At 42.7% G+C, this 23,200-nt stretch overlaps 1 protein-coding gene across 3 annotated transcripts in view; it reads right to left on the bottom strand.

Annotated features, from left to right (window-relative positions):
- The window catches only part of LOC126213133 (sorting nexin-13-like), a 399,760-nt gene that overhangs the window by 165,503 nt on the left and 211,057 nt on the right, over positions 1–23,200 (bottom strand). For all 3 annotated transcript variants that reach the window (XM_049940749.1, XM_049940751.1, XM_049940750.1), the window contains 2 exons: positions 11,020–11,199; positions 4,354–4,571 (listed from right to left, as the gene is read on the bottom strand). In XM_049940749.1, coding sequence (XP_049796706.1) covers positions 4,354–4,571; positions 11,020–11,199 — 398 coding nt within the window. The remainder of the gene's footprint in view (positions 1–4,353; positions 4,572–11,019; positions 11,200–23,200) is intronic.

The following is a 23,200-nucleotide window of genomic DNA, read 5'->3' as shown; positions in this document are numbered from 1 at the left end:
ATATACCAGTGGTAACCAAATTTTGCTATACCTCTGTGCATGCCTGAATGTTTCAAAAGACACCACACTCAGGAGAATGACATGTAAAACCAGCACACACAAGAATTTTCTTTTTCCAGGATAAAAACAGGGTTCCCATAAAATATTTTACGTATCTGCTAATTTTCATATTCTATTATAAGATTTTTAAGATTACATAAATCAGGTTTCATCATTTGCAGGAAAACCTCATACACATTTATTGCATTCACAGTTACAATGTTACGATACCAGAAAAAGATGTTAAAAACGTCAACCTAGCAGCCCCATTCAAGGTGGCTGAGGACAGTCTCTAACCTGCTAAAACTTCATTGCAAATTCAATAAAATCATCTCGGTTTACAAGTTGCCTCATCTCGAATAAAACACTCGAGCTTTCGATAGCTGTCTTCGCCGTCACCATCAGGAGTTGAAATCGGTGACTGTGAGATGACACACTGTCCTGCTCGATGCTCGGAGGAACGCGGGAGCACAAGTTTCAAACACAACGGTACCGTCCGTTTGCGTCATGTGACGTCACTCACTCCTGTGACAAGATGGAGCTGCTACAAGCTGCCTCACTCGCCTTCCGCTTATGCGCCACTTCAGCATTCTCTGGAAGGTTCCGGGCATTGCCATTACAATTATTTAAGTAGAACACCTTGCCAGCCCTGGCAGTCATTGATTTCAACTCATAACGAAATATGGCCTCAGAACACCTCCTTTCCAATTAACGAAGAGATTGACAGCACACCAGTATCTTTACATTATGACTACATTTCCAAAGTTAGACAAAATTAACTACATAAACAAACACTACCACCTTTGTCAGTGCAAGGAGATATAATCCACATTCTAATTAAATGAATTTTTATCACATAATAGAAAAATGCCATATGTCTGTAAAATAATTTCTCTACAATTTTAGTTTTTACGATCAGAGGAAAAGCAGAATGTGTTATAACATATTTAAATGATCATTGGTGCACTGAAACTAAATGGATTTTCACATCTGCATTTACATTTCTAAATCACACCTGTCACACATTGATTCAAAGATTGACTAATGGCCAAATTTGACTAGCTTGATTAAAGAAGTAGAAATGCCAATTCTTCTTATGTTTTCAGTTATCTTCTAAGCACAACTAACCAAACAACCACATAATTCCAAGAATCAAAGTTATTATAACAAAACTGCTGAATTGGCCAGTAAATGTGGTTATATATGACGGTAGTATCTGTTCCCGAAAGAACAGTTACCGTGGATGACCGTGCAGCTTTGCTACAAATGAAATGATAATTAAATGGACACCCTAGCTGCAAACAGGCGTTGATGTACTTCATTGGGGACATGTTGAAAATGTGTGCCCCGACCGGGACTCGAACCCAGCATCTCCTGCTTACATGGCAGACACTCTATCCATCTGAGCCACTGCGGGCACAGAGGATAGTGCGTCTGCAGGGACTTATCCCTTGCACTCTCCCCGTGAGATCCACATTCCCAACATGTCCACACCACTACGTTCGTAGTGCGCCTAATAGGTGTTTGCCCATCATACTCATTACTCGTGGCAGATCAATCTACCAAGTCCCGTACGAGTTCGGGCATAGCGTGTGCGTTCGCACAAGAAGGCCATGTAAGCAGGAGATCCCGGGTTCGAGTCCCGGTCGGGGCACACATTTTCAACATGTCCCCAATGAAGTACATCAACGCCTGTATGCAGCTAGGGTGTCCATTTAATTATCATTTCAGTAAATGTGGTGTTACCCACATATTGGAAAGTGTCTGTTTTTGTCTACAAAGAAAAGGGAAGTATCTGTCAGTTCAGAAACATTAGTGACAGAGTTAGTAGCTTGTTACACTTCGATGATCTGCAATGTTGCACATAAAACTGTGTTTTTGTAGATTATGACTGACACACAGCAGTAATGAGATGACATGACTTTTGGAAATATGCAAATGGAAAACACGGTCACAAGGAGGCAAACTCAAGAGCAATGGAGCTGGCAGTGCATTTACTGCAAGTTGAGGAGCTAGTCATCACTCTCATACAACCAACAGCTGTGCACCTGGAGAAGAAGCTGTGAACACTGTGGCCGTCTTCTGTGACTGTTATTCAAATACAAATCGACATTCTTCTTGTTTAACAAGAGAAAGTCGTGAACATTTTATTAAAGTCAGTTTGTGATTGTACTTTGACACGGATACATCAATTACGTACATCGGTATTAAAGTGTAACAGCACAGGGCCGATATGCAATAAAGTCATGGGAGAGAATAGTTAATGAGAAACTACAGAATTGTATTAAGAATTATTTGCAAGCCTGTGAAGTGTTTTGCCTGAAATGCAAGCTTAAATGACACTGACAGAAGTAAACTGTAACGGAGTATACTGTATCTGTATATCGTAACTGTGTGAACTGCAAGTTTTTGTCTACTATTATGTTATTTGGGAAGTGAAGTTACTTGACACAGAATCTTTAAATGACAACAGGTGGCATAACCCGATTTCCCAGAAACTTCGCTTAGTGGAACAGGAGTGCAAATAAATGAGCACGTTTCAGCTTATCCGCAGACACTCTACCACTTCTGAGAAAATGCCCATCAAAATTTTCGATGTAATACACATGCCTTTTAGCAGTCAATAAATTCAGCCCAACTGGTGGCATAGTAACTAGTGTTGTGGTCTTTCATGTGTGAACCTGATAATTTCTTTTATCTACTCATGTCAGCAGAAGATGAATGTTCCTCATCAAGTTAGGCAATACAAGTGCACTATATTAACTGTAAAATTACAGCTGTGTTTCACAACAAGTTGTGTGTGTGTGTGTGTGTGTGTTTTATTTTCTGAGATTACAAGCTTTTTAAATTCTCGTACTCTGGTATTTCATTCTTGAAGCAATTTTTAATTGGTACATTATATTCTCAAGTTTACTCTTCAGGAAGATTTTGTGCTTTCCCTTTAATAATACCAATTGCAGTAACATTTGAAACAACACGAGCATCACACAAAGGCAAATTTGCCACAGCAACATTTCTTCACATAAATCACGCTCGGGGAAAGAAATGTCTTTAGCATTGCTGAAGATTTCACGCGTTGGCAACAACTTTGTGGCAAACCACGCATAATAGATCACTTTTCCAAAAACTGCAACTTGCAGTTGATTATGAATGACAATACATTACAGGAATTTCACAGAAAGCAATTTCAAATAAGTTTTGTAACTCATTTATTTTTTTTTAATTCGTTCACCAGACACATTATTAGTAGTAGATGAATAAGGACAAAGTTATTTCAATACACACTGGAAAACAGTAGTATAATACTTGCATTTCACACATGTGACAAAAAAGTGTGAAGCCAAAATGCCAGCCACTGTGCTACCAGTTGAACTGAATGTATTGCGCACTTAAAGAAATCTAAATTACATTGAAAACTCTGACGGTCATTTTCTCACAAACGTTTGAGTATCTACGGAAAAACCGAGACATGTGTTCGCTTACTTTGTCTCACCTTCTACTGAGCGAAGTTTCTGGGGAATTGGGTTATGGCACCTACCGTGTTCTCACTATTAGCGAAAAATATTACTTGCAAATACTCTCCTTGTTTGGATAAAATGTTTTTGAAAACATTTTAAAGTTACGTATTAATCAGAGAGTTTACAATACTAGTTGAAATCTTAACTGATTTTGACATAGGGTATAGGGTCTATGGACAGCCTAGCAGCTAGTAACACTGAAGTTACATCACATAAAACCTCACTTGCAGTACTAAAAGAATATTCCTCATTAATGGTATTTGATTGACCTGCAGTGTTAAAACTTCAAGGAAAGATAAAAACTATTGTCCTCAATGCTTGGAGGCTTGCACACTATAACAAAAGTCAGTTTGTTTTACTTAGATGTCTAAGAGATAATCGATAAAAAGTAATCTCTAAAGGTATTTGGACTGACTAAATACAAGTTTGCAGAATTATCCAGTCTACGTAACTGATGCAAATCACTGACAAGTAGTTATACATATTCGATGAATGTAACTAAAACCAGAGCAAACAATTGACACACACAGTCTGATAGATACACCACTACACGAAACCACCACAAGCTTTCTTTGCATTTGTTAGCTATTACACAACCATCTTACAGAAATTCAAAGTTTTACAGGTAAATGAGCTCAAAGGGTAGTAGAATGGCTTACTTGCCTCGTGATAAAATATCTCCACTTTGTAAACACTGCGACACGTCACTCACAAAGTGACCTACGCGCAACTTCTGCACCTCACCGTACGACAAACTTACTCGGCTTTGCTCTCGGCCTTCTGGCGGGTGCCTCACCTTTTCAGAGAGGTACTGCTCGAATATGCTGTAGGCCGCCTCACGCATGCTGTCGGGCTGCGGGGGCTGGTGTGCCGGGGGCGGAGCGTCGCCCGCCTTCCTGCCGCCTCCGGCCACGACGCCCCCGGACGGTGCCGCCGCTCCCGCCACCGTCACGCCAGCTCCCATCTTGTGCAGCTCTAGGTCCGATATCTGCTGCTCGGCCGAGACTCTCCAACCTGAGAGGTTATACACACACTGCAGGTTACCAACTACACATCAATCACTGCTTTATTATAAGAACAAGAATGAGAGGAAAATTACAACAAGAAGAAATACACACACACACACACACACACACATGGAGGTGTCATTTGTGGTCTCTGTAGAGCGACAGTGGTGAACAGCAGTTTTGATTGCCCTATGTTTGGGGATGCAGAAAACAGGCGGGGGCAGGGAGTGGGTGGTGTAGCAGGGTAGGGGTGGGGAAACATTTCATAGTGTGCCACCTGTGGGAGTGTTAAGAGGGGAAGGAGTATATGGGAAGGGGGGGGGGGGGGTGGCCTTGCACTACAGTGCAGAATTCTCCAAACCCCATGCACTGTGGTATTCTGCTGCCCACACAACGAACACAATACCCAGGTCCGCACCAATTCCACCCCTGCTCCAAAGCCCTTCCCCCCCACAGCTCATACCCCTGTAATAAACGTAACTGCAACACCTGTCCCACACATCCAGCCACTAGTACCTACTCCAGTCCTGTCTCGGGCATCTTCCGTCCCGTCAAAGTAGGGCCACCGGTGAATGTAGTCACACAATCTACCAACTCACCTCCAATCACTGTGTGGCAGTCTGCACTAGCACGACCACTGAGAGCCCTCTTTCCACAAAAATGGCAACTGCAAAACTGCGACCGAGAGCAGAATCGACACGCCTGTTACCGAACGTGCCGCTCTACACAGCGTGCTCTATTTCCGACAGCTGGTTTGCGACCCGTTTCTGGTAGCAAGTGATGACCTACCCTACTTTATAAGCTTCGATATGGAGCTATTTGCAGATTACACTACCTTCCTAAATTATAACAATCATCTGAATAAACTAAAAGATTTTCTTGACAATATAATGGCCCAAGCATCATATTGGTTTGGCTCAAATGGATTTCTCCTGTATAAGAACGGAACACCAAACGTGGTATTTCGTCTAAAGGACAAAGGCTCTTTTATTGATACCAGTTATATGAAGTTCTTGGGAGTATACTTAGATGACAAACTGTACTGGGAGGAACACACAAAATACACTAGCACTAAATTGTCTACAACAGTTTATTAATTAAGATGTCTTATGGAATGTGTAATAGCGTCCTATGTTAAAACATCTTTTTTGCGCTTTTCAGAGTATTATGTCATACGGACTTAATGCCAGAGGAAACTCGAGCCATGTTCAAAACATTTTACTTCTGCAGAAGAAAGCAATCCGAGTCATCATACATGCCCTCAACATAAAGCACATCGTAAGCACATGTTTTCTGAATGTAAAATAGTAACTGTTATAAATCTGTATATACACCGAGTGTTAATCTATACCAAAAGAATCTGCATGAAGGAAAATGTAGAAATAATATTCACAGTCACAACACAAGAAAAAATAAGTCTATACGTATGTCATACCATACACTGCCAAAAACAATAAATAACTATAAGCTAGTAGGCCATAAACTATTCAATAAGCTTCCACAAGTGGCATATCTTCTAGAACGTGTTTTTTGGAAAACGTTAAATAAATTGCTTGTTGCCAACCCCTTTATGAATTAAGAGTGTTTGTCGACTAAGCCGTGGAATTTTAAGCTAACAACTGACACGCTGTACTGTTCTATTTAGTAATATAACGATTACACTGTATAAAATATTTGCCTATTGCTGTCCTCACAAAATACCCTCCCTAGCCTGAAACTTTGCTAGTCCCCAACCCCCATCCTGCCTGTATCTCCTTCCCTGCACCCACTCCAGGATCACATGTGTGCCATCCCCCCCCCCCCCCCCCCCACCTGCACAGTGCCCCCCTTCACCTTCTCTGTTCCTGCTTTACCTCCCACTTCCCTTCTCTTCCGTACCTCCATTACCCATCACAGTTGAGATCACTACTCATTGCAGTCCCACTTTGTCCTCATTCAGTAAAAACAGAACCCTTATAGAATCTCTTTTTTGTCCATTTGTCTGTCCATCCATGTATCAATTCGAAGTCAGGAAGTGATACACACATTACGTTCAAATTGATATCAAATACTTCGGTCTATGGTCCCTTTACACTGTAACAAATTTAAGCTTGTAAGTCAATTCAATCAAAAGATACAGCCATTTATGTCACACACTTTGATATCTTGCCAGTATCAATGCCGATCACGCGGAAAAAAATAATCAAAATTCTCAATTCCCAGGATCGATGAACCACTTACAGACCTATAAATCATAAAGTTTGTACGGACCCCACAGTGCGCGCAACCCACTTGCACGTACACCCAGGTGTGCACGTAAATGTTTCAATAAAATTTCAGAGGATGAGAGGAAGACGTTATTTGACAATTTCTGGGTTATGGGTGATATTAATCGCCAAAATAATTACGTGATTGGTTTATGCAGGTATCATTCAGTTAACTGCCGACGGCCAAGAGATGTCTCTGGTTCTCAGAAAAGCTGTATTATGAGTATCTATTACATGTGAACGGAAACTGTGGAATAGTATGCAAGAAGTTTTCTTTCTTGAATACTTCTGACATTTCTAATGGACGACTTCTCTAGGCTTTTAACAAAAAGCGAGGAAGAAGCTACACCTCACCTTGATGGAAGGGGCAAACATCAGAACAAATTCTCTGTACCGGAAGGTCTGATCAATGATGTAAAGGAACACAGCAAACGCTTTCCAGTTTCTGAGAGCCCTTATGTGAGGAAGGGTAATCCCCACAAAAGGTTTTAAATCCTGAGCTGTGTATGGCCAAAATGTACGATTTGTACAAAGATAAATTCATATCTCAGAATAAAGAAATTGTGGGGGAGCACATCTACTGAAAAATCTTTGACAAAGACTTCATCCTGTCATTTCGACCACCACATAAAGCCACTTGCTCTTTTTGTGACAAATTGAGCTTTGAAATGGACACTGCTACCAATGCAGAAGAAACAAGAAAAGGAGCTTCACCTTAGGAGGGCTGAAGCTGCAAGAACAGCAATGGCGACAGACACAGCATGTAGTAAAGAGGCAGATTCCCAGATGTTCATGTTTACCTTTGACCTGCAAAAAGCACTTGCATTTCCTAAACTGACAACATCAATATCGTACTACAAAAGAAACACGTATGTGTATAATTTTGGATGCCACAATTAAACTGACAGCAAAATCCATATGTATTTTTGGGATGAAACATCTGGATCAAGGGGTTCACAGGAAATTGGTACATGTTTATTGAAACATATTGAAAAGTGTATCACTTCTCAAAAACAGGTAGTTGCGAACAAACACACGTGTGGTGGGCCAAACAGGAACATAAACATTGCCCTAACACTTATGAAAGTGACAATCTCCTCAATTTCATGTCAACATTATTGATTTAAAGTTCCTGTTTGCAGGTCATTAATACCTGCCAAATGGCAGGGATTTTGCCCAGATAGAAAAACAATTAAATAACAGAGTTTTTTCACCCAGATGATATTTTTGAAACAATTAGGAAAACTGGCAAAAAAAAAAAATTGTATGCACAGGAATGAAGCATTCTGACTTTTTAGCACCGAAACAGTTACAAAATGCAGTGGTAAGAACAATGCAGAATGAGGAGTATGTTCAATGTAATTGACTGAAAATAAAACGGATGCTTTTTGAGAGACAGAAGCCGTACAAAATGCTCTACAAGAAAACATTGAATGGTGACATTGACTTCCATGTCCTAAATTTTGCTCCCAAACATAATAGAGGGAGACCACACGCATGTTGTACTATTTCAGTTTCACAACTTTACCCACAAATGAGAAAAAACCTGAAAAAGAAAAAGTAGGATATGCTTGATTTGCTCCCTTATAGTCCAACTATCAAACATAGTTATTTCCTTGCTCTACAAACCTAAGACAGAGGTCTAGAAGAAGAAGAAGAAGAAGAAGAAGAAGAATGTAATCCTTAGTTTTACAGAAACCAATTGACCTGAAAACATATCTGACTGTGTGGTTCAATTATACATGTGAATTTAATAAGAAAGTGTACATTAAAACTGTAATAAAAATTATTTTCAATAAAAGAATTAACAGGTTTATATAAAATGCTCAGTTTATTTTATTTCTATAGTGGAACAGCTCTATTACCACAACTTTTCTGCCTATAATGCTGCTGAAATTAATTATCCAAACAAATAAAAAGAAAGGTTCATCTGTAGCAACGAGCCATATACTTGAATATTTCTGGTATCTCAACTGCAGATTTTTCAGCCCTCATTTAACTTTAGGACTTTGTATCTCAAAATGAACAAAAATGCACTTGTACCACTATTGAAATAAGCACTTCAAGTAATCTGGTGACTGTATTTCCTCAAGTAATTCTGTCCACAGTCACAAGCTTCAACCAACGTTAATGTGGATAAATTAATATACCAATGCTCACATTCCTTACAGTACAATGAAATTATAGCATTCTTTATTTCCTGTAGTCCACTTGCTTCATCACGATAATGGGCCAATTACGCATAACATTACGTTTATGTCAACATTTATGATAATTATAATTAAAGTTAAATTTTCAAAATGCTGTAGAAATAACACCACTGGTCAGAATGACGTCAAATTTAACAGAATATCATTGGAGAAAGGAGAAAACGTATGGCAGAAGAAAAAAAATAGTGTGAAAATTGATCAACTGATGGCACTGTATGTGTCAGAATATGTAAATGAAAACACCTGTCACATGCACGACCCATTGAAGTTGGTGTACACACGCCGGGTACACGGCTTTTCCTCCTTTTGTGTCTGCGATGTTCACCATGACTGTCTTAATGCAGGATCGCACTCAGTTTGTAGAGCTGTATTACAGAATGATGACTGCGCACACTTCATTCTGGAGAAGTTGTGGACACTGACGGGTTTGAAAAAAGGCGTTTGTCCGATGCCTGTCGAGGGTCTGGAGAAAATGATTCAGAAATTCGAAAAGACGGGTTCTTTAGGTGTGCAACCTGGTAGAGAGAGGAAACGAATTGATTCAGCGTCAGTGGAAGCAGTGACCACAGCAATGCAGGAGACGAGCGGTGGTGTGCAAACGTTTAGTGCACGGAGAATTGCGCGAACACTGGATGTACCCGTGACCACGGTGCATAAAATCCTACAAAACATACTTCTTTGCTATCCATTCAAAATTACCCATGAGCACGAGTTGCTTCCTGTTGACCTGCCAGCATGAGAGACCTTTGCTTTAGACTTTCTTGCTCGCACGGAAGGAGACATTGATTGGCCGTGGAAGATTTTGTGAACAGACGAAGCCCACTTCCATCTGACAGGATATGTCAACGCACAGAATTGTCGAATATGGGCAACGGAAAATCCACACGGAAATCAAACAGTACCACTTCATCCTGAAAAGGCCACTGTGTGGTGCGGGTTTACAGCATTATTTATCATAGGGCCATATTTTTTTTGAAGAGAGAGTTTCTTCGGTCCTATTACCTGTACCATCACTGGTAAGCGCTGCGGGTGTCCTTTGCGCAACCACACCATTCCAGCTATCCAACAGCGTGGAGGCGTGGGCGGGATCACTTTTATGCAAGATGGCGCACCACCACACATTGCAAATCCAGTTGAGCAGCTCCTGAAGCGCCATTTTGGAAATGCTAGAATTATCAGCTGCCATTTCCCTACAGCTTGGCCATCCTGATCACCTGATCTGAATCCGTGTGACTTCTGGCTGTGGAGCTATCTGAAAGATGATGTGTTCAATGTTCTGATTGCAAACTTAGCTGCACTGAAGACACACACTGTGCAACGCATTCTGAACGTGATCGCGGAAACACTTTGACGAGTTGTGGAATAATGCTGTTTCTCGATCTCAACTTGTTGCAGAAAATGGTGGATAGGACATTGAACATCTTTTGCGATAGTCACGTGGAAAGTAATAATCCGATTTGATTTGGATTGATGCTTTTTTACGCGATTTTTGGCTTCAGCACAATTAAAAACCAATGTGGGTGGTGTTTTTATGTGGTTTTTGGCCTCAGGACAATTAAAAACTGATTTTTCCCATTCAATGTGATATGACCTTGCCGGGGTGGATGGGCTTACGTAACTAACAGTATCACACCTGTACACCCATGAACACTGAGTAGTACAGTTTGTTTAACATCAAACATACACCTTAGGCATTGTTGTACGATTCATTTGTCACTAGTAGTCGACCACTATTAAATTATGATGCTTACAGCACCATTTATTGTTACAGTTTGTAACTATTTATTTTTGTTCTACGATACGTTTTCCCCCTTCTCTGATAACATTCTGCTGCAATGTGATGTTATTCTGACCAATGTTATTTCTACAGCGGTTTGAAAGTTTAACTTTAATTATAATCACCCTGTGTATCACAGATGTTTGAGACTTGCAGAAGTCTCTGGGACCGTGTAGTTTCATTTCGTTACAAAGATAGTAAACACGGTGAATCACAACTCACCTTCAACATTCAGGTAGAAGAAAAGATAGGCCTGTGCCCCGATGCTGGTCATGTAGTCGATGAAGTAGGAGAGTGCCACATTGTTCTTGAGCACGACGTCCAGCGGTAGCGAAAAGAGCCGCACCCCGCCGGCTCCCCCAGAGGGCACCAGCCGCCCCCAGTCCAGCTGCGACGGCAGGCCTGCGCAGGGGCGAGTCTGAGCTCGAGACAGTCAGAAGCGGAGGGCGGCGTCAGAGCCGCCGGTCACACACCCATCGCACACACGTCAAACACAGACGGGGCCCACAGCAGCATGCCACAACACAGCCGAGTAGCCGGGGGCGGCAGCGGAAACAGTGCACACACAAAATAAGGGGACTGACACCTTCGTACAAGCAATAGGACACCAGCATTTATATTTCCATTACCTGTAACCAACCTCAGATCTCCAGAATGTATTTCCACTCTGCAGCAGAGTGCACACCGGTTTCAAACTTTCCAGCAGATATGAATTGTGTGCCAGACCGGGTCACAAACTTCGGACCTTTACCCTTTTGTGGGCAATGCTCTACAGACTCAGCTGTCCCAGCACGACTCACGACCCACCGGTAGCAGTTACTTCTGTAAAATATCTGGGAGTATGCGTGCGGAACGATTTGAAGTGGAATGATCATATAAAATTTATTATTGGTAAGGCAGGTACCAGATTGAGAGTCATTGGGAGAGTTCTAAGAAAATGTAGTCCATCAACAAAGGAGGTGGCTTACAAAACACTCGTTCGACCTATACTCGAGTATTGCTCATCAGTGTGGGATCCGTACCAGGTCGGGTTGACCGAGGCGATAGACAAGATACAAAGAAGAGCGGCGCGTTTCGTCACAGGGTTCTTTGGTAAGTGTGATAGCATTACGGAAATGTTTAGCAAACTCGAGTGGCAGACTCTGCAAGAGAGGCGCTCTGCATCGCGGTGAAGCTTGCTGTCCAGGTTTCGAGAGGGTGCGTTTCTGGATGAGGTATCGAATATATTGCTTCACCCTACTTATACCTCCCGAGGAGATCACGAATGTAAAATTAGAGAGATTCGAGCATGCACGGAGGCTTTCTGGCAGGCGTTCTTCCCGTGAACCATACACTACTGGAACAGGAAAGGGAGGTACTCTGCCACACACCATTGGATGGCTTGCAGAGTATAGATGTAGACCCGTCTTCGTGGCAAAGGTCACGAGTTCCCAACATATCCGGCACGCACTTTATCAGCCGGGAAGCTTCAAATCGACGCCCCCTCCTCTGAAAAGTGAAAATGCATTCTGGTAACAATCCCCTTATATCACGATTAAGCAGCATCTCCACAATACCCTTTGTTCAGGAGTGCTAGTCCAGTATAACAATACAAGGAAACATTTGCAAAGTTTGGAAGGTGGGAGAAGGGGTACTGTCAGAAGTAAAACTTTAGGGCCGGGTCACGCATCGTGCCCAGATAGCTCAGTCGGTAGAGCACTTGCTCGTGAAAGGAAAATGTCACAGGTTCAAATCCCAGTTCAGCATATAGTTTTAATCCATCAAGAAGATTTCACATAAGATCTACTTCTATGGGTACAGTTCTAATAGATTCCACAACAGTTTCAACACTCGGTGTGAGCTATTTCCAGGTTCACATCAGCAACAAAAAAAGCAAACAGTATATGGTACCTTAAAACTTGAAATGGTCTTTACCAAACCAATTATTAGCAAACCGTACAACACATACACAATGCATGCATAACAAAGGTAAATTTCAAGAAACTACAATAGCAATTTTGAAAGTGCAACAATCAGGAATATGCACCACAGTACCAAACATTTACCGAGAAAACCTCGAGGCCCCAGCACGAAAGTCTATAAGAGTCATTTGAGTAGGCACTTCTAAATATACGACACCACCAACTGTTAAATGTGGATGAAGTTCTTTTATCATACTTGTGTCTGACTGCTGCATCCAATTTGCAGTATGCATCCTTATAACATGAGCTATTTTGTTATGGATAATAAACATTATTCTCTTATGATTTTTGTCTCTGCTAAGTTGGGTCTAATGTTTCTGTTTTTATTTCCTATTGATTTCAAAGCAATGGTGACACTTCATCTTCAAACACTTTTGTCTTCACTTGGAGTGATTAAATTGCAATTTAAGATGAACCTGAAACAAAGCATATTTAATCCGACCATTTAATGTGCTACAGATACAACTCATCACCTTATTACAAGTACAGAATCGTGACTGCGACATAAATTTATCGACTTTTACATTTAACAAATTATTTCACATGCTTATTATTACAGATTTACTGTCTCGCACCATGAACATTATGCAGTAATTGTTTTCAGTTGTAGTTAGTTAATTCTGGAGATACCACGATTTTCAGATATAATTTCATTATCATGTAAAAATACACATGTCAAAATTGAAACCTCAGAACCAACTACTTAGCTTTGCAGACTGACTTAAAAAGTGATCATTTTATGTCAAATTTCTGAAATTCCGAGATACCACCCTTTTCATACCCTGTAATATTTCAAAATTCTGTTCCAGTAATACTGACACCCAAAATCTTCTCAACATGTTGATGTTCTTAGATCTCCAATATTTTGTTTTTTATAGAAAATATACAAATTTTATAACAAAAAAAAAAAAATCAGTAACAATGGCAGAAAACCTTTTGCAATCAACATTCATTTTATCATTATAATTCAATTTAGGTCACCATTATTTCAAATATGTTATCAAAACTCATTAAGATTTTAAACTTCTGTTAAATAAATTACAGATAGCTGCACCCTTAGAAGCCAGGGAAGCTTTAATGAGTCTTAAGTTACACATTACAATATCAAAAAGCAGCGCCTTGTGTTTCTTAATTTGTCACATGAAGTAATTGGTACTAAAAATCTGGGATGGTTACCTTTATAATTTCTCTCTTTTTCTTCGCTGATTAATATAGCTTGCTCTTGCAATTGACTGAAAACCATGAAGTGAGTCATTGGCACCAAACAGGGAGACTGTAAATGTCCTGACATGAGGTTACATCAGGGCATTGGACTGTGAATTCATGAGTGCACATACTATGTCAGTAATAATGGTGAAAGACTTTGTAAACATTGTGAAGTGTACCACGCAGTAGTAGTATAGAAAGTGTCAAGAACGATGTTACTGTAAGGACAACAGCTGGTGAGCAAATTAAGAACTGAGCCTTTAATTGTGTACATGTCAGTAAACGACCAGTGAGCAGTTATTACAGCAAACGTATTTTGAGACAGTATAACTGAATAAACTGTCGATAAATTACAATGCCGTATGTCTGTGTTTAACTGACACGTTTACAACTTCAAACTCCAAGGCACTTCCACTATCGAGATTCACAGCTCGCAGCGACAAATGGAAGACAGAGCAGCTTGGCACGGTAAGGAACGCACAATTTGAAAACATTTCAGACTTGCCAATCTTATAGTAAACACACCAGGGGATGCTGGAGTACATTAATTTTGCTTACTTGCAGTGGTATTCCACAACAATCACAGGGCTGATGTATCAGAGGGTGATGCCACAGTTGCTCTGAAGTCAATAGTAAATATAGTATATACGAGGTATATTCAGCGAGTAAGTGTACTGGGACCATAACGAGCCACTGTTGGGGGGTCCCCTTACCAGAGCGAGCATTGCAGGCGCACTTTAGCACATAAACTCACGTTGTTATGTCCAATTGCGTGAAAGATGTCAGTAAGAAATCCCACCCAGTTCAAGCCACACACTGTAATCTGCTTCCTAATCACGGAAGGAATAATACGTACCAAACTTTTTTCGGAAATCAAAACGGTTTACGGTAAAGTTGTCGACGACAGAATAAGAGCGTTTAAGTGGTGTATGGAATTTAGTGCAGAGAAGGCAAATTTTGATGCTAAACAGAGGAATGGAAGACCTTTTTTGCTGAAAAAATCAAAGAAACTGTTCCTGAAGACTGCTAATTGACAGGGAATGAAATTTCTGCGATGTATACACAAATCTTTAGAACTCTCTCAAATCACACACTCACAGAAGATAGGTTCCAAAACAGCTGACAGAGCAGTACGAAAAAAATTGGGTCGAAAGCGCCCGTGAGTTTCTCGAGCACCTCGAATTGGAAGGTGAGCATTTTCTGAGCTCTACTGTGACCGGAGATGAAATGTGGGTGGCACATTACACAGCTGACAGAAAAAAAGCAGGCGTCACACCAATTCCCCGTCTGCAAAAAAACTCAAAACCACAATTTCAGGCAAAATGACCATCAATGCACAATGACACTGCTCTTTTTATAAAAAAAGGAGTATTCAAAACAAAAAGAGGGGAATGCTGACAAGAGGAGTGTACCCACTGCACGACAACACCTGTCCTCACACTGTCTTAGCCAATCTTGGACTCATTTGGTTGGGATGTTCAGAACCCCCCCTCCCCCCAATTCCCCTGACTTGGTGCCTTCATGTTATCGCCTTTTCACCTCCCTGAAGGCACACACGAGTGGAATTAAATTAATTTTTCAACTGATGAGCAGAAGGTTCTGAAGTGGAGGAAGGAGCCAGCACGAGAGTTCTTTGAGGAGGGCATAAAGCAGCTCCCACCACACCTCAGCACACGCATTGCACGGGATGGTGATTACGTAGAAAAGATTCAACAAGTGTATCAGCAATATCATGTAATTCTTTTCAAATACATTTCTTTCTGTTTCTGAACAGGCCTTGTAAATACACACATCAAAAAAAGTTTTGCATCGCCCCAGTTCCCGGTATTCCTGAAGATAGACGTTGACTGTGGATACTGTATCACACACACGGTGCCTTTGACTGTTCAGAGAGGTCACTAAAAATGCCAAAATATGTAAACAGCCATGCACGAGCAGTGCCTATTAGACAGAATGGGTTCGACAGCCGATCAGTTCCAGTCATTACACCAGGAAGAAGGTACATTGCTCGTGTTGTCTGCAGTTCAACCACGCCTGGACGGTCAATACCGTGGTTTGATCACATCCGCATTGTTGCTCTGTGCCAGGCGGGACTCTCGACAAGGGAAGTGTCCAGGCGTCTCGGGGTGAACCAAAGCGATGCTGTTCGGACATGGAGGAGATACAGAGAGAGACGGGAATTGTCGATGACATGCCTCACTCAGGCCGCCCGAGGACTGCTACTGCAGTGAATGACTACTACCTACAGATTATGGCTCAGAGGAACCCTCACAGCAATGCCACTGTGTTGAACAATGCTTTTCATGCAGGCAAAGGACGTCACGTTACAACTCAAACTGTGCGCAATAGGCTGCATGACGCGCAACTTCACTCCCGACGACCACGGTGAAGTCCATCTCTGCAACCACGACACCGTGCAGAGCGGTACACACATGCCGAATGGACCACTCAGGATTGGCATCACATTCTCTTCACTGATGAGTTTTGCATATGCCTTCAACCAGACAATCGTCAGCCAGTTGGAGGTTCCATGCTGGTTTGGGGTGGCATTATATGGGCCCAACGTACGCCACTGGTGGTCACGGAAGGTGCCGTAATGGCTGTACGATACGCGAATGCCATCTTCTGACTGATAGCGCAACCATATTGGCGAGGCATTCATCTTTGTGGATGACAATTTGTGCCCCCATCAAGCACATTTTGTGAATGACTTCCTTCAAGACAACTACATCACTCGACTAGAGTGGCCACCATGTTCTCCAGACATGAACCCTATCCAACATCCCTAGGATAGATTGAAAAGGGCTGCTTATTGACTATGTGACCCACCAATCACTCCGAGGGATCTATGCTGAATTGCCATTGAGTAGTGGGACAATCTGGACCAACAGTGCCTCGATGAACTTGTGGATAGTATGCCACGACTAATACATTCTTTTTTCTCATTTTGGTGAGTACCACCTTGTCTCAAAACATTTGACAATTTTTTTAAGACACTGCATACCCTGGGAAAGGGGGGGGGGGTGGTGGTAACAATACAAAATACAGGAATGCACTCTGGTGGCTGTTTTACTTGTTGCAGATAATTCCAACTCTTAACTATTTACATACCTCCTGATGGTGGGTAATTATACAAAGGTACATTGACCTCTGACCACGTGTTCTGGATGTTACACTGCTTTCTTGTCAGGCAGTGCATATATTTCTTTCTGCCTGAATACTACTCATCTCCGTCACCACTAATGAAACAATGAAAAATCCGGGACGCGATAATTACAATATTGTGACAGGGATAGTTTGCTACTCACCATATAGTGGAGATATTGAGTCACAGACAGGCGTAACAAAAAGACTGCTGAACAACACACACACACACACACACACACACACACACACACACACACACAAGCACCGTCTCGGCTGATGGGAACAGGCTCCAAGTGGCACTGCATGACGGAAGATGCAATCTGCGTGGAGGGGTTAACGAGGAGGTTGGGGCAGGGAGGGGGAGGGAGAACAAGGGGGGGGGGGGGGGGGGTGAGACAGTAAAGTACTGTTTATGGGAGCATACGGTTGGTAGGACACATTCTGAGGCATCAAGGGATCACCAATTTATCGGAGGGCAGCGTTGAGGGTAAAAATCGTAGAGGGAGACCAAGAGATGAATACACTAAGCAGATTCAGAAGGATGTAGGCTGCGGTACGTACTGGGCTATGAAGAAGCTTGCACAGGATAGAGTAGCATGGAGAGCTGCATCAAACCAGTTTCAGGACTGAAGACCACAACAACAACAACAACAACAACAACAACAACAGGGACAAGGTGAGGAGAGGGTAGGCCAGCTGGTGCAGTCGGAGGTTAATGGAGGGTGGGGAGAAAGGAGAGAAGTAAGCAGACTGTTGTTGTGTTGGTAGTATAGAGGGCTGAGTAGTGGCAGTGTCAGAACAGGGAACTGGACAGGTGAGTGTAGGACAATGACTAACCAAGGTTGAGGCTAAGAGGATTATGGTAACATAGGATATATTGCAGGGAGAGTACCCACCTGCGCAGTTCGGAAAAGCTGGTAATAGTAGAAAGGATCCAGATGGCACAGGCTATGAAGCAGTCATTAAAATGAAGAACATGTTGGACAGTGTGCTCAGCAACTGGGTGGTCTAGCTGCTTCTCGGCCACAGTTTGTCGGTGGCCATTTGTACGAACAGACAACTTGTCGGGCATCGTGCCCGCACGGAACACAGCACAGTCATTGCAGCTTAGAGTGTAAATCAGACAATTGGTTTCTCTGATAGTCCTGCCTTTGATGACATAGGTGATTCATGTGACTGATCTGGAGTAGGGTGCTGTGGTGGTGGTGGTGGTGGTGGTGTATGGGAAGGTCTTGCACCGAGGTCTGTTTCAGGGATATAAGCCATGAGGTAATGGGTTGGGATCTGGGGCTGAGTGGGTATGGACGAGGATATTGCGTAGGTTCGGTGGGCAGCAGAACTACACTATGGAGGAGTGGGAAGGATAGTGGGTAGGATATTCCTCATTTCAAGGCACAACAATAGGTAGTCGAAACCCTGGCGGAGAATGTGATTCAGTTGCTCCAGTCTTGGGTGGTACTGAGTCACAAGGGGAATGTTCGAGTGACACCCTCGGTATATTTCGAGAGGCACTGCATGTCACTTCAGATGCAACAGTCACAGGTGGTTACACTTGTTTTGTAGTCACTTTGTTTTGTGTGTGTGTGTGTGTGTGTGTGTGTGTGTGTGTGTGTGTGTCTGCGACTTAACATCTTCACTAATGGTGAGTAGGAATCTATCCTTTTCATATCATCATCATCACCTCTGATGAATAATTATTTGTCTCCGCCCTCATAATATCTGAACACAAATTGGTACAGTGCTTACTAATTTACAATCTCTAGCCACCTACTCTCTCCGAGAACTACTACTATATCTTTGACCACCTCATTCTCACTGCAGGTGGGTCCCAGTCATCCTGGACTCCAAGTTAACTGCCCTTCCTTTTAACTTTGCCCAAGATCTGGCCCTCTCTCATCGAAAAAGTAACTGTTAGTTGTGGAAGCTAGGGTAATGTCATCATTTTCATGCTTGATTGTCAGCAGGATTGCACATTTCGCAACACGAAAGTAGATGCCGGCCAGTTATTCTATCTCATAACTTTTTAGTCTCCTTGACTGAATTTTCAGTATGTAGTCATCCCATTTCATATCTCCAAACACAGTTAATTCTAACTGTGGGATGTCCACGATTAAAGTTCCAGTTTCAAAACACTGTCGAAAGAGAATCACTGCACAGAATGATGTCAAATTGAAACAGCGTATTATCAATACAAGGAAATGTCACGGAACAAAAACGAAAATTTGACCAATAGATGGTGCCGTAAGTGTCAGAACACGCACACTAACAGATGCACGGAACAAGGCTGTTCTTCAGTTTGCGTCCGAGACACTCAGAACGATTGTCTCCACGAAGGGTCGGATGGTGCAGGTTAAGCTCTTTTACAAGAATGGTGACTGGGCACCAATAGCCCTGAACAAGTTGCAAACACTCAGGGTAAAAAAAAAAAAGGATACTGGTCCTACGTCTGCTAAGGCTCCAGAGAAAATCATTATAAAATTCAAAAAGACAAGTTCTTTCAAAGTTCAACATGGCACAGGGAGGAAAGCAGACGATCTGACGTTTGTGGAAGATGTGGCCACAGCACTGCAGGAGGGGTCGAGAGGTGGTGTGCAAACCTGTAGCACACACGGACACGCCAGCGAATACAGTCCATAAAATCCTACAAAACATCCCTCATTGCTATCTGTGCAGAATCCCCCGTGTGCACGAGTTGCTTCCTGCCGACATACGTGCACGACAAATGTTTGCTCTGGAGTTCCTTGCTCACATGGGAGTGGACAATGAATGACAATTGAACATTCTGTGGACAGATTCAGCCTGTTTCAGTGCAGTTCATAGAACTGCAGAATGTGAGCAGTGGAAAATCCACATGCACATCACACAGCACCACTTCATTCTGCACACGTAACCACGGTGCAGGTTGACAGTCGTTTATCGTAGGGCCGGCATCTCCCTCCCAATGGATGATTCTCACAACTGTAAGTCATAAAATAAGGTGTCGAGGGCAAAGGCACAGATATTGTGAGCAGGTGGTTTTTTTTTTTTTTTTTGCACATGGAAAGCTATCTCGAGGGATGATGTCCGTCTTTAACAAAGGACGGCAATTGCAGCAGCTCTGTGAGAGGAAATACGTGCTCGGATGCGGAAATAATTTAGCACTCGCATCACTGGCCTGGCTTTAATACTTGCAGACTTCCAGAGTGTAGTTACAAGAACAGTGGACACATGGAGAGAGAGAGAGAGAGAAGAATTACTTTGGTTTTCACTTAGTCTGTAAGTAAAACACTGAACATGGTCATGTAATACAGTTCACGTATGTGCTGACGAAGAGAGAGTATGTGACGTTTAAGACTTTCCCTACGTAGTAACTCCTTCAACGGGTCACGGGCGTCACGTCGTGGAAGCTGCACAATATTTCGGCGAAGGCGCTTCCTGCTGTGTCACTGTAACGGCTCACCAATATATACGCCGACTCACTAGAAGAGCGCAGGCACCAAGGGTTAAGGCTATAATGTCATTGTAGACAGATCTTAGAGCACAGCGACATCCAGTGCCCCCTGCCGTACAAACGGGCCACGGGCTTCTTATTCGTGACACGGGAAAAGCCTGGCCGCAAATAGTAGCCCAGCACGCATTCGGGCAGTGTGTTGGCACCTCATTTAAATGTGCGGACTCTGATTCTCCATCTGTGTCGACTCCGATTCGTCCGTCTGCGGCCGACAATTCCTTAGTGCGGACTTTCGACTGTCCGTCTGTGTCGACTGGGATTCGTCCGTCTGCTGCCGACGGTGCCTCAGTACCACCAGTGCTGGTCCCCGTGCCTTGCCGAGTTGAAATCCCGTGCCTCTGTCGACGGGTCGTTCCTTATGCGAATTTCGACTGCTTCTTTAATGACGGAGTCCCAGTAGGTGAAAGTGGGTGAAAGGATCTCTCTCTCTCCGTACTTCGTACCGTGTCCCTTATCGAGACAGTGTTCGGCCACAGCAGACTTTTTTGGCTGACCCAGTCTGGTGTGACATCTACGTTCAGTACACCTATCCTTGACAGTGTGACACATCTGGCCAGTGTATGATTTCCCACACTGCCACGGGATTTTATACATCCCTGGTCTCCCTAGACCCAGATCGTCTTCAACAGAACCCGGCACAGTTTGCACACGCGCTGGAGAGTGGAAGACACATATTATGTCATGTTTTTTGAACAGCTTGCCAATATTAAAGGACACACCACCAACATATCATAGAAAAACCACCCTCTTTGAGTTCTGTTTTTTTTTCTGGCTGTTCTTGAGCTTTAGTTGCACCATGCTCACTTTCAGACATTTCATTCAGTATGAGATCTGTTCAAAAAATTCTGGAATTTCGTCCACAGAATTTTTCTACCCTTCCCTTTTACTTATTGTGCAGGTTTAAATGCATTATGGGTCTGTTTATTGGCAGGCTATTCAAAAAACGTTACATAAAATGTCTGTTGCGCCCTCCAACAAATGTGCAAACTATGCTGGGTTCTGTTGAAGATGACCTAGGTCTAAGGAGACAAGGGAAATATAAAATCCCATGCCAGTGTGGGAAATCTTATACTGGTCAGACGTGTCGCACTGTGAAGGATAGATGTGCCGAACGTAGATGTCACACCAGACTGGGTCACCAGAAAAGTCTCCTGCGACTGAACACTGTCTCGACACGGGACACGGCACGAACTACGGAGAGACAGAGATCCTTTCGTCCACTTCCACCAACTGGGACTCCGTCATTAAAGAAGCAGTCGAAATTCGTATAAATAATGACCTGATCAACAGAGGCACGGGATTTCAACTCGGCCAGGCACGAGAACCAGCACTGGTGGTACTAAGGAACCGTCGGCTGCAGACAGATGAATCCCAGTCAACATAGACGGACAATCAAAGTCCTCACTAAGGCATTGTCGGCCGCAGACGGACGACTCCCAGTCAACTCGGACGGAGAATCAAAGTCTGCACATTTAAACAGGTGCCAACACACTTCCAACATGCGCACTGGGCCACTATCTGCAGCCAGGCTTTCCCCGCATCGCGAACGAGAAGCCTGCAGCCTGTTTGTATGGCTGGGTGTTGTCGTGCTCTACGATTGTGTAAGATTACACTACAGCCTGAACCCTTGGTGCCTGCGCTTTCCTAGCGAGTCAGCAGATATTTTGGTGAGCTACTGCAGCAACACATCAGTGTGCACCTGAAGATGACGAGCAGCTGTCTCGTCGAAACACTGTGCAGCTTCCACCACAACATTATGCGACATGACACCTGTGAACTGTTGGAGCGAGAGAGTACATGACTTGTTAACGCACAAGTAACATAATCAGCTACTTATAAACTGTGATGTAGCAATGACAGGGTGTATACATGGACAAGGAAAAAAAAATTCCCTGGTTTTTCCCGGATTTCCCAGCTGAAAATACACTTTCTCCCGGGTGACATTACACTTTCTCCCCGGTGAAAATACACTTTCTCCGTGTTAAGTGACAGTATGCCTTTCCTCAGCACCGTAAAACTTATTAATTCTTTGAATGTTTATGGTTTGATACACAGACGTAGAATTTCCCGGCACTTTAGAAAACGAAGCTTGCGGGGTGCGGGGGGGGGGGGGGGGGGGGGGGGGTTAATACGTTTTGGAAAGATCTTTGATATGCAGCAACATGTACGCTGCATATTTTCGTGTTACAAAGGTATAAATTCGAATTCCACCAAACACCGCATGTTACTTTGCAAAGCACAGAAATAGAGATATCGACGCGGTTTTGTAAGCCAGTCATAGCTCATGTCACATGATCTCGCCAGCTGATGACAGCACAGGACACGTGATGTAGTCAGCCAATAGCAATATCACTCTTAAGTAGCGAGAACACACAAATAAGAAAAGTTAATTGTTTAAATTAATATACATAGTGTTGCTACAAGAAAATCAAAGCTTTCACATATAATATTGGTCCCGAAGATTAATGAGTTGGAGGAGAAGGTAAGCTTCCACATATAATGATATTTTTTGCGTGTTTTACACTTTAAGATACATCACACAAATGTGCCAGTAAAATTTTTTATAATGACGTAAATGTCTGATCTTCTGGGCTTAAAA

Source organism: Schistocerca nitens, chromosome 11 (assembly GCF_023898315.1).
Source record: "Schistocerca nitens isolate TAMUIC-IGC-003100 chromosome 11, iqSchNite1.1, whole genome shotgun sequence".
Taxonomy (NCBI): Eukaryota; Metazoa; Arthropoda; class Insecta; order Orthoptera; family Acrididae; genus Schistocerca; species Schistocerca nitens.
The sequence above is the reverse complement of the archived record's forward strand: the minus strand, read 5'-3'. Positions and strand labels throughout refer to the sequence as shown.